The following is a 14,820-nucleotide window of genomic DNA, read 5'->3' on the forward strand; positions in this document are numbered from 1 at the left end:
GAACGTTGTTTCCCTACGCTTTGCACAAAAATTAGGTCGCATGACTGGTGTTTCGGTTGTTTAATACTCGGAAACCAGCATTAAAAAACAGTTTTCAACACAAATAATGGACGCTCTAAGCACCATTCTACGGTTGGCTAGGAACGATTTCTGGTTTTTAACGTTTGAGTAGGCAATCTTCTAAAACTGGCTTTGCTTCTTATTTATTCCCCAATATCGATAGATATTACAGAAAATTATAAAATTTTGCCTTCGCATTTCGACTAGCTGAGTGACAGGCATCTGATAGTCGGGAAGCTCGACTATTGTTTTGTATCAAGAGAAAAATAAAAACTCTTTCAATAGCTGTATTTGTCTCTCGAATTGTAGGTTTCCACATTTATTATTTAAAGCGGCTTATGCTAATTAAATGCATTGACTTACACTCCCCTATCATGCCTAATCCATTGCAGTTGTGAGCATAGCATCCACAATCGCGCTTGATCCAGTTTAATAAATACTATCTCTAGTAGCAAAATTAAACCTACACAGAAGATATACCTATAGAGTTTTGGAATCATTTAATAATATGGATCAGTACCTGCAGCCAATGCACCAACTCCGAGAGCGATAAAAGCACCCTGCAGCATTCGTAGATTAAGCGGACTTATAACAGTGCTGTCATAGCTTTCGGTTCGACTGTAAGCCTCACTGTTCTTCGCCTGCACGCTGCCCTTGTATATTCTCGTGGCTTCTAATTCCCGGTACTGCTTCGCGTATTCGGCAGCGGTCATCTTATCTAGGATTCCGCTCTCAAACAACTGCATCAAGCTACAAAAATGGTGAAATTTGTTAATCACCTGCTTTTTTTTAAACAATAATTTTATGGACTAATATTAACTATATAATTAAATATAATTTCCCCGCGGTTCTATACAGTATGGCGTTTTCGTATCCAAACTTATGTGTAAAAATAACTTAACTATAATGTATAATGTAGTGGAATAATTGCTGTATGTTTAGATCGCTTGTCAGTTGGTACAAGCACTCTAATTTTATTTACTGTTTACAATATGTGTTTTTGGTATTCAAAAAGGTGTTTGTCGCAGAAGATAAAAAAAGCATTTTTAACACATTTATTTAAAGTATACTTTAACCCTATTCCACTTATTTATTACTGTTTTAGCATGAAAACACATCTCTTTACCATGAAAATATGTGTTATTTGTGGTAAAGATTAACGAGCATTCTAATTGTTCACGACCGTGTGATAAAATGGCTGAAGGTTATTGAGGTCATTCAGCTATCTTGCAAGGTACAGTGAAAATGATGGATAAATGTAGTTAATAGTTTTGGATTGGCTTGGAATTCATATGTTCTGCTTGGCATTTAAATTTTTGGAAAAATCAGCTTACAATCTGGCTTCCCTGCGGAGCTGTTTAAATATCGAGCGAACATAAGATATGCTTAAAACCATCATACTCCCCACAAATGCTCAATGTGGAATGATGACCCACAACGTAAGGCATGTAAATAACAAGGGAGATACGCCTACGAAAGTCAGTAAGAGGCAGGGTCTCTGCGACGAGACGTTTGGGACGAAGTCACCGATTTGAAATACAGGTTGCATTGAAAGCAGAACGCGGTAAATGTGAGACGCTTAGTTCTAAGCCCAACATTCCACCTCCTCGGGACCAATACCAACTGGCAGCGGCAGTACCGTCAGTAAGCCGGGATCGGACAAATCATTCCAAGAACCACGAGGAAGAATAAAGTCCATTAAAAGTACAAACTACAAAGTGTACTTACTGGACACCGGGCGATTACGTTATGTAAATTTCAACTAGCCGCACGAACTACATAGTTCATCACAATGGATAATGGATCCTTTTATTGAACATTTATATTAATCAGAAAAAGTGTATTCGCAGTCTAGAGCTGTCCAGTGTGAAATAGGATGATGAAGATCCTAAGAATAACGGATAGGATACAGTCAAAATTCTCTACATTCACATTGGGTACCGAGTTGACATCGTTGTAGGTGTGGCCGACGGCATAAGCCAGGTCCATATATAGACCATATAAACAATGGCCAAAAGCGGCCGGCGGATGATAGGAGCCAGACCAAGAAGTAGCTCAGGATTGAGGGGTATAATACCTACAGGTGGAATTATTGTGGCTTGCCCTAAAGTAGGAGGCTGACACCATATTGCATTGCGTTGGGTCCAGGATTGCGTTGGGCTTGGACCAACACCATTAACACTAATATATCTTTTGAAGGGACCAAGCTGACAAGTAACAATGGGGAGAGGTCGATGCTTCCGTTTAGAAGATTCAAGGAATCTAAATGACAAGCAAATTATAGCGCCAATATGGAAGTATGGTTGTCAGATTTGCGGTTTGGCTTGCGACAGCCAAATTCGCTGCATTCAGACTGCCCAAAACAAAATCGCCAGGACAATTACCGGCTGCGAATGGTACGTAAGGAACACAACCCTGCACAAAGACCTCAAGCTAGCCACTGTCTTTGAGGCAATAAACATGCACTCTAGCCTGTACCACGACTGGCTAGAGAGCCACAGAAATCGCCTAGCCAAGGCACTGTCCAGAGCTCGCCCACCAAGAAGGCTCCACAGGAGACAGCCCAAGGACCTCACCATACGGTCCCCCTTGACGACAACCAGGAGATGATGATGATCTCATAACTGTTATAATGTTAATTGTTATATTTGTATTATTGTTTTGTAAAGCTAACTCTTATTAGCCGCCGCGCCTGCAAGGACTGAATTAATATAAACCAAGGTGACAAAGGGGTATTTTAACTACCCCGTATGCCTTAATAAAGGATAAATAAAAATAAAAAAAAAAAACAAATAAATACCATGATCTTAGATGCAAGGGGCCGGCATGACGGCTGGTTACCTCAAACCAATGATTTGTTAAAGGCGAACAGATATTTGGATAGGAATAGTAAGGGAGTAGATCGGGAGATAAGGAAGGACATACGGATGTGAACAAGAAATGTAATCTGTGCGATAAAGAAAAGAGCTGTGCTGTTGCTCAGAACAGAATAGCAAGAAAACACAGAATATGTTGATTTAAGCTTAGGTACTGTAGCACATGACAGCCGGCCATTGACGGCCCTAAAAAAGGAGAAAGGAGAAAAAGAAATAGAACTCCTTAGTTCTACACTTAGCTATAGACGAAGCGCAAGTTGGTTGACCCATGTAGTCACGTCCACAAACCGCACAAAACTTCAACGCCCACACATTTGAGCCAATTTTCGATATTTTTCCATAATTTTCTTATTCTTGTAAAGTTCTCTCGATTTTCCAAAAAACTTTTTGACACGCCCAATCTAACGCCCTAAAACCGCCCAAAATTGTCACGTCCATATTTTTGAATTAGTTATTAGTCTTCTAACTTTTTCGATATTTTTACATGATTTTATTAGTTCTGTAAAAATCTATGGACTTGCCAACAAACTCTTTGCCACGCCCACTCTAACGCCCCAAAGCCGCCGAACCGGCCGGTCATAATTTTAATCTACCCATACCCATATAACAACCTTTTAAAAAAGCAGAGTGAGAAAATAATTATTTAACAGTGTAGAACAGTTAAAACTGTTGTGATAATAAGAATTTTTATTAACTAGGTAATCGAATTATATGGTGGTGGTGTTAGGAAAAAATTTGACTTGGTTCAAAATGGCGGAGAACATTGAAACTGTCTAAAATCAGTTTTGAACGGATACTTAAAACAATATTCCTCCAAGATGTACTTCCTCCAAGATATGGCAAATGGGGCAATATCACACTGAAGATTCGCTGAGCCGACATTTCAATACTCTGCAGTCACTGCAGAACGTGCGCGAGTTAACATACCCCCTCTCGGGACTGTAGCGCGCGCCGCAATAAAGAGGTGTTACAATGTCCTGAGATGCAGCATGTTTGGGCACTCCAAGAATTATTGCCTTCAAAATCCCATCCGTGGTAAATGTGCTGGATCCCACGCCACTAGTTCTCTATTGTGAATTAGTAATAATTTATTGTGCATCAATTGTGGTGGTGATCATGCCTCAAGTGACAAAGTCTGCCAATGAGGATCAAACAATTAATGAAGCTACAAGCAGGACAAAGACCTTTTAATTCAACCTCAATCAACGCCCTAGCAACACCGCTAAGCCAAAAAATACGAATTAAGGAATTGTTCTGGGACCAAAATTGTATTCCGTTTTCACCGCAAGTATGCCCACCCATCTAGCAATTACCAAATGCAGTCTTAACAAGAAGCAGCTGGATTAATCTAACAACAACTACAGCAGTACCTAAACGCATTTCAGAACTGTGCAGCAAATTGTTAAATCGGCATTAATGCAGACAAATGTGTAAATGTTACATTCGCGAATCGGATAAAAATCTGATCTGGTGCCTCACTTAATGGAACAGTTTTAGAGCATAAGACCCAATAAAAATACCTTGGTGTCATTCTAGACAAAAGAATAACTTTTGGAAGAAATGTCAACTTGGTTCAACAAGAATTCAAGTCCAAGATTGAAAAACTGTATTTTATGGTATCCAAGTGAACAGTATTGCTGCCAAACATACCTGAAAAAATTACTAATACTACACTCGAAAGCCCTGTGCAAAATCACTGGTGCTTCTTGGTATATAAAGAACTCTGATATAGAAAGTTATCTTAAGGTAACAAAAATAGGATAAATATTTCCATCTAAAGATTACAAATGGTAGGGTTCAGGTGTCATTCTGAATCTGTGTACGTTTTATACTAATTTATCGATTAAAAGAGAAGAAACTAATTCACGGTATCAAATGACTAAACAAGAAATTCGGTGATTTCTTTAATGTGAAATTGATTGTCAATCCTGCCCGTTTGATGTGAACGGCCATCGCCATAAGAACGTCAAGCTGACTCTCGCACTTGGAAGTTACTAACAGAAGGTCGTCTAAGTAAACAGTTTCCATTTCTAATATGCGTTGGATCCACTTTGTGCATCAGCTATAGATACATAGTGCTGGTACCATTACACAGCAGAAAAGGCATCACCTTCAATTCAAAAGTAGAGCGTCTCACAAATGACTGGGAAGGCAGTCTTGTCGGCTAAAGTGGTCTAGAGCCAATTATTTTTATAACGGACATGTAAATGTATTTTAAGTCAATTATACAGATAATAACTTTGTACTAAAAAGATTTGAGTCGTTTCTATCTTCGGTGTTTAGACTTTTTCAAGGGAGGTCTGGTACAAAATTTCTTTGAAACTTAAATATCATGTAAATTTTTGACCTTACAATGTAGTAGAGAAATGGCAGAACGCCCGTGATAATTTATATAGGTTATTCATCGCCGTAGGCTGCAATACTTTTTGCAAACTTTGTGCACTTTGGCTTGTAAGTGCTAGCCACAGCCTTAAGAAAGCAATCAGATAGTTACGCTATTCCAGCGTACAGAATTCTTCGGAGAATGAAATTGCTACTGAATCTCAACGTTCTAGCTTTTATAGTTCCTGAGATCTCGACGTTCATATGGACAGTCGGAAAAACGGATATTGCCAGAACGACTCGGTTATTGATCGTGATCAGAAATATATACTTTATTTGATGGGAAAATCTTTATTTTACCTGTTACATACTTTTCAGCGAATATCTTATACCCTTTTAATCTACGAGTAACGGGTATACAAACTTTGATACAGTTCACACACCGCGGGACATCTTGCAAGACAAGCGTGTTCATGCATTACAAGACGATAACGACGATACAGCACTAAATGACGATGAGTTGCAACAACTTCGACAAGATGCAGCAACACGAACAAACCGAGCCAAAGCAAAACGATAATATGATGCCAAAAATAATCCACCGACTATGTATATCTCATTATATCATTTTAGTGAGAAATGAGCCTGCCGCCACTATTAATAAAGAGTATGTTCATTGTTCAATAAGATTTCGATCGGTAACAACGCGCCACGCCTAAGAACCACGACACACACAGCATCCACTTTAAAAATAGCAACAAAAAAATTATGTTTTAAAAATTCAAACATTAAAAAAATGGCTGGCGTTGTTCGACCATATGCGTGCAGGCTTTCCACGAGTCAGTATAAATCGACGCAATGCATTAAGAAATGCAGAAGTGGAGAGATCCTGAACCAGCTCAAGGTGAACAGCCTTGTAGAAAAGCAGATAAAGATGTAGGTTTAGCAATTGATGGGTGCTTTGTTCCGAACAGAATTTTTGTAATAAAATAGGCCCCAAAAGTGCAGACCTCAATGACCTTGAAGGAATGTTAAGTTGTTACGCGGTCCTCAGGAAGATCACCCATAATGTAACCATCAACTTGCAGTTGTCTTGCGACCGCCAATGGGCCAGAACTGCAGTCGAATGGAAGCGAGTAGTGTGCAAGGTCCAGAATACAGATTGCGACGATAATAGTCGAGTGTAATGGCACGAGTGACTGGGTGCTGACGTGGCAATATTAATGGATGCTCTGCGTGATAGTCCAACAATGAGTGCTTCAGTCTGCTACCAACTCTCATAAGTCCAGAGTTGTCAATGATGGGTGCGCGGGCTGCAATTGAGCTCGATGATTTTACTTGTCGACTGTTGAGCAGGGCTTAATAGTCCTCGGTAAGATGTGCCATCGGCATGGAACGAATGAGGGCCTTCTTCTTAGATTAGGGAGAACCTTTGGAGCAAGACTAGATCCAGATTTCCAGATTTAAAGAACGGCGATAGGCTTGTCGATAGGACTCTCCCAACACTTCCGGGCTGCGCTTTGCAGGAAGTATAACTGAATAATCTCCAGATGGAAGCCTAGAAAATGTAGACTTGAAGTGGGCCTCGCAGTCGAGTTCTTTCTTTGTGCGCTTAGAGGCAGATTCAGCAATGGTTTCTGTATCTTAAAATTTGCACACCAGTTGCTCCAGACGGATGTCCTCATCAGGCATTTGAGACACATTTGATTGAACGGTCAATGATGAAGCCTTGTTAGGGTTGGAGCCAGCACCAGTGACAATCCATCCGAAACGAGTATTTTGGAGAATGGGAAGTCAAAGAAAACACTAGCGTCTAACAGCAATTCAATTTTTTGGGGCCTGAAGAATTGGGGATCGGACAAGCGAAGATTAGCTGATATTTTCCAGTATTCCTTCCTCCTATTTTCCTTCAGAATTTACAGTTAATGTGTGCTGCTTGTCCGTGAGAGTAGGAGCTACCAAAGCTGCGATGTTGGCAACGATGTCTTCATCTGAGCTAAATGTGGCTTCACCAATTCCAGAAACTGTAGCTGCAGACTTGTACTTGGGCAATTGCAAAGTGTGTGCCAGACGAGAGGTGATTATGTGTAGTTGCGAGCAGGAGTCAAGCAAGTCGCGACAAGGAACCCAAGATCCTGATTTTTTTTTAATATTGATGACGGCAGTGGCCAACTACGCAAAGTCTGCTCCGAGATTTTGAGCCACTAAGGAAGAAGATTGACCAAGTGATGATTCCTGTGCCACTACTTGCAATCCGTTGGAATGAGCATCATAAGCTAGCTGAGAATGAGCAGGCTGGGAGCGAGATGACGAAGGCCTTGAGCCAAAATGTAGAAAATTCTTGTGCTTACTTCCACAAATACGACAGCGATCGGCATTACAATTTCGTAGGTGATGTCCACCTTTAAGGCAGATTTGGCATAAAGCCAACCTTTTTGCCTCCTGTAAGCGATCTTGAGGCGACCGTTTTCTGTATTGTGACAGGGGTCTGCAATGCTGTGACCACATAATTTTTGATTGCCCACATTTCAGAAAACTGTCGCAACATTGGTACGTTCGATGTTTTCAAATTTCTGGCTTCTTGTCTCCAAAAACTTAACAAATTCACGACAGACGGTAAGCATTTCAGTGGGAGCAGCATCCTCCCATAATAGCTGTGTTTCACGGTCGACCTTTTGGAGAAGACAATAAACGAGAATAAACTCGGATATTTTCTTAGGGGTGCCCATTTTGTGAAGTGCCCGTAAACGTAAAGTAATTTGATCGGACATTTCACGCAGCTTTACAGAAGAGGCCGCTTATTGTTGTAGCGCTTATCCGACAACTCCAGGGCAGCCGGGTAATTTGCATCTGCAACCTTTAAAGCACCAACTGCATCCAATGCGGGACCTTTTATGCAAGACTTGAGGTGTTAAAGCTTCTCCATGTCAACCAGTATTGGGTTTTTATCGATAACAGTGGAAAACATCGACATAAAATCTTTGTATTCAGTATAATTTCCACTAAACGTTGGTAGATTCAGGCACATTTGATCGTCGAAATAGAGATCCAGAAGGCCACTTAGTTCCTGGATCTTCACGCATAGTTGAACAATCAATCTCTTGCACTTAGCGTCTACTGAGTTTCGTTTGTACGACATACCACATTTCAAAGACAATGTCTTTGAAATGAATTGCGTGACCAATTCGCTTCCCATTTGACTGAGATCCAGTTACTCCAGGGAATCGTGAGCCAAGTTGAACGAAGCCTCTATTTGGCTTATTAAGTCCAGCTTTAAATGCAGACCATCATCATTAAGGCAAGTGACCGATTCGGTGGTTAAACCTGCAGCAATTTTTTTAGCGTCGACAAATGTGGAATTTTCCTTGCGCTTTAAAAATGTTGTTCTGTCAGCTGGCAAACTGCAATGTTAAATGAACTCACAATGTTAAACAGTTTTACAATCACTGTGTTTGCACCGGCAACCAAACTGCACGTACAATAGCAATGATGTGTGTGTTTATGCACAAAGTCAATTCTTTGTGCAGAGTCAAAACGAAACGAATTTGGCGGTAGGCAAAGAAGAAACCGACAACGAGGGCGAGCGAGACGGGTTAAACTGCCGCTACGCGTGAATGCTTATGTGCGTAAGCAATGAAACCGAAAACGAAACGAGAGCAAGCAAAACGGGTGCAACTGCCGGTATGCGAAAATGCTGCGATAAACGAAAAGTAGCTAGGGCGAAAAGTATATCCACACACAATAGTGCACGGAAATTAGTAAAACTGTTTTTAGTTCACGATAAAGAAATGTTCCCGATCACGTCCGGGTCACCAAATGTTAAGGCAATGAGCTTTTTTATTGACTTGGAGAAGTGGCGTGGCAATTTATAAGCACAGTTAAGTTAATGTTTCAATTAATATTTCAGTTTTATTTCAATATATATTTTGCCACACAGGGCTGTAATGTATAATAAGAGCGGCGCAGTGCCCGTACCGAACCGATTAAGAGTTAAAGTGCATCACTGCAGTGATGATCAACACTTAATTTGTAACTGACTTTGCTATGCAGAAGGCAAATGAGCAAGTTTCACAAAATAATGATTTAAACAGTTGTGCTCGCTCTCTATTTAGAGAGAAGAACATATCACAAAGGGGAATGCAAAATCTATTGCTTCCCAGAGCAATGTATAAGGGTGATAAGATAAAATAACTCAAATTTATGATGAGCTACTGCAGGCTGCGGGCTGCATAACCAAATACACCAAGCAAGCATTTGCAATAATGATGGAATTGATTTTAGTGCTGTAAGATTGCTGTAAGATTTTGTCGTCAGGGATATAAAAACTCGAAAACATTAAAAGTGTTTCAAAAGAAACTATTTGTCCTTAAAAAATGTCTTTAATAAAATAATAGCCAGGGCATCCATTTTGAAATAATATTTTATAAGATCATAATGCATCGAATTTGGCCAAACCTCTAAATATGTAAATTCGTTTCTTAGATCAAAATTGATTTCGGCCCGATAATCGTTTTCTATCACAAGAACGCACACATATATACGTTCTCGCTTATTGTTTTTACACACATAAGTGCATTCCGTTTTTAGGTTTTTACGGTCTCAGTTTTACGCCAGGGATGCACTAAAGGCTGATTGGTAACTTATTGTGGACAAAATTAAGAACTTCAAAACGGAGAAAGATATTTAGTTTCTGTTTTTTGTATTGTGTTACTACATTTATACATTTAATTTAATACAGTTGGCTATGTTGGCCGATGATATGATCGGATCTGATGTATCCAAAGATCTGTTAAATACGTCCTTTAAATTGTTACACCGACTTTTTTCCTCGCATGATGGCCTCATCATGGCCTCAGCACCCTCTTCACTAAAATATCCCACTGGAAGTATTGTCTTTTCTATAATATCACTTGAATATCACTTGAATATATCCCACTGGATGTATTGTATTTTCTATAATATCACTAGCGTGCACGAGGACTTTTATATACCCTTGCGGTCTTAGGTACCCAAGGATATTTATCTATAATAATTTCTCCCGTGTTATAGCAGGAGCTTTGAAATGTTATCACGTTTATGGGCAATTGACACGATAAACATATAAGAATAATTCTTAAGTTTTATATTTTGAGATCAATACCAGTTACCTCCTCTGGTGCATAAGATGCTCTACGAGCCGAATTGCCATCATTCGTTCTACCGTATCCCCCCGATGCAGCGGTGAGAGAGAAATTTTCGCTGTCAACAAAAAAGTAGCAGCATAGTGCAAAACAAAAAAAAAATGTTGTTATTCGAATGTCTTCGCCACATTCCTGTCACACTGAGTTACGCTGGGATAGGGTTCGCCTGTTCAAGCAGTGTCGGGTTCGCCTGGTTAACGTCAGACCAACGACTTAATTGGTGTTGGCCCCTGCACCTACCGTGGTCTGCCATCGTGGACCTCTGCCACCTGTTTCATAATTCGAAGACTTTCTTCGTACCGTACTTCTTGACACATACATCCTGCGGCTTGCTGACTTTCAATGTGCTTTTAATAATGCCTGCGATTGCTGCTAGTGGGCCGGTATCATGTTCTGCTGGCCTGGTTCAGAGGAACTTATATCATAGTCCTGCGATATATGGACCAGTCCACAGACACTGTCACCCTGCCCCTTACCCTGGCCGCCCTGAAGTATTTGGGATTGTGTGCTGGTGACTTTAATTAAATCTTTTAATTTAATGAAAATTAAATATTTAATTAAATCAATTTTTTAAAAGTGTGATCGTAGCAGTTTTGTGCCCTTTGCGGGCGTTAGAGTGGGCGTGTCAACATGGGTCAACAAAGTTGCGCTGCGTCTTTGTCTCTAGAATGCTTAATCTCAACTTAATAGCTTTTATAGTTGCTGAGATCAAGATAGTTCAGATGGCCAAGGCCATTGCCAGATCGACTCGGCTATTGATCCTTAAGAAGAATATATAAAATTTATTTGTGTGAGTATGCAAATTATAATAAAATTTATGCGATCTGCTCTAGATGTGGAAAATCCATTTGTTTGTGCGTGGCGATGACCGACGCTTCTTATCTCCAAATATCGACTGATGATTACAAATTAGATCTCTTAAGATTACCCGACGTTCTTTAGTAAAGCATAGCTCTTCTCTCGAAAGCTCCGATACTCTTACATTAAGGCAGGCATAACCAATATTTAAGTGACTCCAGTTAACTTCTCCCTTACTAAGATGAAGGCTGTTCTCAGTCCTTTTAAATTATACGGTCTTGTAGTGGCACCACAATGCGCACGTTGGATAGAGTAGTTGGTGACGGGGTGCTCAATGTATTTTGGTGATTGAATTGTCGACTTTTTCTCTCCAGTTTATGCCAGTAAGATTTAAGAGCTTTCTTTAACGCTTTGCTTAAATTATTATAGAATAAAAAAAAAAGTTTAACTGCAAGTTAATAATAGTGATAATATATAACACTCAACAACACTCGTTGATGAAATTTGTTTTTTATTATGATAGAAGGCCATCAATAACACTAATGGGTTTTTGTTTTTTATTCGGAGTTATTGTTCTGTAAGCTGTGCTTTTTAATTGTAATGTCTATTGCTGTTTTGCTGCTTAATTTTTGAGTCGAAAGGTTCCTGTTGCGTGAATTTAAAGTTTTTGAATTCATTAGAGACGATCGTTTAAGATTCACTCTTAGGCTGTACCTACCTAAGGAGTTAACGATTTCCTATATTCCAGACACTGGCACCCTGCCCCTTACCCTGGCCGCCCTGAAGTATTTGGGATTGTGTGCTGGTGACTTTAATTAAATCTTTTAATTTAATGAAAATTAAATATTTAATTAAATCAATTTTTTAAAAGTGTGATCGTAGCAGTTTTGTGCCCTTTGCGGGCGTTAGAGTGGGCGTGTCAACATGGGTCAACAAAGTTGCGCTGCGTCTTTGTCTCTAGAATGCTTAATCTCAACTTAATAGCTTTTATAGTTGCTGAGATCAAGATAGTTCAGATGGCCAAGGCCATTGCCAGATCGACTCGGCTATTGATCCTTAAGAAGAATATATAAAATTTATTTGTGTGAGTATGCAAATTATAATAAAATTTATGCGATCTGCTCTAGATGTGGAAAATCCATTTGTTTGTGCGTGGCGATGACCGACGCTTCTTATCTCCAAATATCGACTGATGATTACAAATTAGATCTCTTAAGATTACCCGACGTTCTTTAGTAAAGCATAGCTCTTCTCTCGAAAGCTCCGATACTCTTACATTAAGGCAGGCATAACCAATATTTAAGTGACTCCAGTTAACTTCTCCCTTACTAAGATGAAGGCTGTTCTCAGTCCTTTTAAATTATACGGTCTTGTAGTGGCACCACAATGCGCACGTTGGATAGAGTAGTTGGTGACGGGGTGTTCAATGTATTTTGGTGATTGAATTGTCGACTTTTTCTCTCCAGTTTATGCCAGTAAGATTTAAGAGCTTTCTTTAACGCTTTGCTTAAATTATTATAGAATAAAAAAAAAAGTTTAACTGCAAGTTAATAATAGTGATAATATATAACACTCAACAACACTCGTTGATGAAATTTGTTTTTTATTATGATAGAAGGCCATCAATAACACTAATGGGTTTTTGTTTTTTATTCGGAGTTATTGTTCTGTAAGCTGTGCTTTTTAATTGTAATGTCTATTGCTGTTTTGCTGCTTAATTTTTGAGTCGAAAGGTTCCTGTTGCGTGAATTTAAAGTTTTTGAATTCATTAGAGACGATCGTTTAAGATTCACTCTTAGGCTGTACCTACCTAAGGAGTTAACGATTTCCTATATTGTACTAAAAGTTTGGAGTACTTGTATAAATTTAATAAGTTTTTAGGTAAATAAACATTTGGCCAATTGACACTAATAAAATATATATGACGAACTTAAACAAAGAAATAATAATACTAACGTAAATTATCTTCCTTCCTTATCCTCCCCTTTATAAAGGCACTTGTCCCACCGCCTGCTTCAATTTTTTCTTCTTTGTAGCGTCGGGTAAGTTTTTTTTTTTTTTTAAGTAATTTATTAAGACATACGGGGAAGTCTGGGAGCCCCTTTTTGTCCTTTTTATCTATTAATTCAGCCCATTTGGGATCGCCAGCTAACTATAGTTCGCTTTTTCAAATTTACATCAATTTTACTACAATTATATAACAATCACATATAAATAGGATTTAAGATAAGCGTCAGCTTCTGCTGACCCTTGTCAAATGAGATCCCTCGGTTGCCTTCTATTGAACCTCCTTGGTGGGCGGGATCTGTTTAGAGCGCTGGCCAGCCGATTTCTGTGGCGCTCCAGCCTGTCATGGTATCTGCTCGAGTGCTGGTTTATTTCGTCAAATACCGTTGCGAGTTTCAGGTCTCTGTGCAGGGTGGTGTTTCGAACAAGCCACTCGCAGCCGGTGATAAGTCTTGCTATCTTATTTTGAATAGCCTGGATCCTTTTGATTTGGCTGTCGCATGCCAAGCCCCAGATTTGGCACCCATACTTCCAGTTTGGTGTTGAGATCTGTTTGAAAATTGTCGGTCGGTCACATGCTTGGAAAATGTGAGTCTGCGATCCAGAAGCACTTCAAGGTACTTTGCTGCGTTCGGCTGTGGTACGGGGGCTTCCTCGATGTAGACGGGCGGTGGCGTTCTTAAAGTAAAGCAGGCGTTGTTGGATTTACTGCTATTGATGCCAATGTTCCAACGTCTTGCCCATTCCGAGAACCGGTATGCAAGTCCTGGATACCATCGGCTGCGTCGTGCTCGCATCGGGACCTGTAGGTGACGTACACGTCATCGGCAAATGTGGCCAACATTGATTTCCCGTAAAGGCTTACATCCGGCTGCGGCATGTCGTGGCTATACAGGCAGTAGAGCAGGGAGCCGAGGACACTACCTTGTGGAACACCAGCTGCCACGTTGTGCTCGGTGGAAATTGCTGAATGACAGCGCACAGCGATCCGCCTTAATTCCAGGTACGATTTTAGCAACCGAAAATATGGAGCAGGCAGCGTCTGCTTGATTTTCAGTTAAAGACGACTCGATGGAGCTGCTCGACAGTACAGTGGCCAGCACGAACTGGTGCTCAGGGGTTATCACCTGGGCTTCCATAATCCTTACAATCCGGACAGCAATCAGTCTCTCAAACACCTTCGAAATTGAAGGGAGGAGACTGATCGGCCGGTAGGAGGCGGGCTCCCTTTCCGGCTTGCCAGGTTTGTGGATCATGGAGATTATCCCTAGATTCCACTGATAAGGGAAGTATTGCAACCTCACAATAGCGCTGAAAACCAACGTTATGTAGAGGATCGCTTGTCTGGGCAGGGCCTTTAATGTGGCGTTGCAGATGACGTCATGTCCTGGTGCTTTGTTGCTACTCTGGCGCACAATGACTTCGGCTACTTCGCAGGGTTCAAACGGCGTGATTGGCAAATCCATCTGAAGCGCTTGGTTCAGCTGGTCCTGAGTTTCTTCAACCTGTTGCAGGCTGGCAAGCTTGAATGGATGAAATCGCTCGGTGAGGTACGCAGCGAATACCTCCGCTTGTCC

General features: G+C 40.3%; 1 protein-coding gene across 1 annotated transcript in view; it reads right to left on the reverse strand.

Moving 5' to 3' along the window:
• Positions 1-355: 355 nt before the first annotated feature.
• Positions 356-14,820, reverse strand: part of LOC6620427 (ionotropic receptor 40a) — a 57,766-nt gene continuing 43,301 nt past the window's right edge. Inside the window, exons 7-8 of the mRNA XM_032720932.1 lie at positions 581-810; positions 356-523 (exon numbers count right to left, since the gene is read on the reverse strand). Of these exons, the coding sequence (XP_032576823.1) occupies positions 420-523; positions 581-810 (334 nt within the window). The 3' untranslated portion in view covers positions 356-419. The remainder of the gene's footprint in view (positions 524-580; positions 811-14,820) is intronic.

The sequence above is a fragment of the Drosophila sechellia genome, chromosome 2L (genome assembly GCF_004382195.2).
Source record: "Drosophila sechellia strain sech25 chromosome 2L, ASM438219v1, whole genome shotgun sequence".
Lineage (NCBI taxonomy): Eukaryota > Metazoa > Arthropoda > Insecta > Diptera > Drosophilidae > Drosophila > Drosophila sechellia.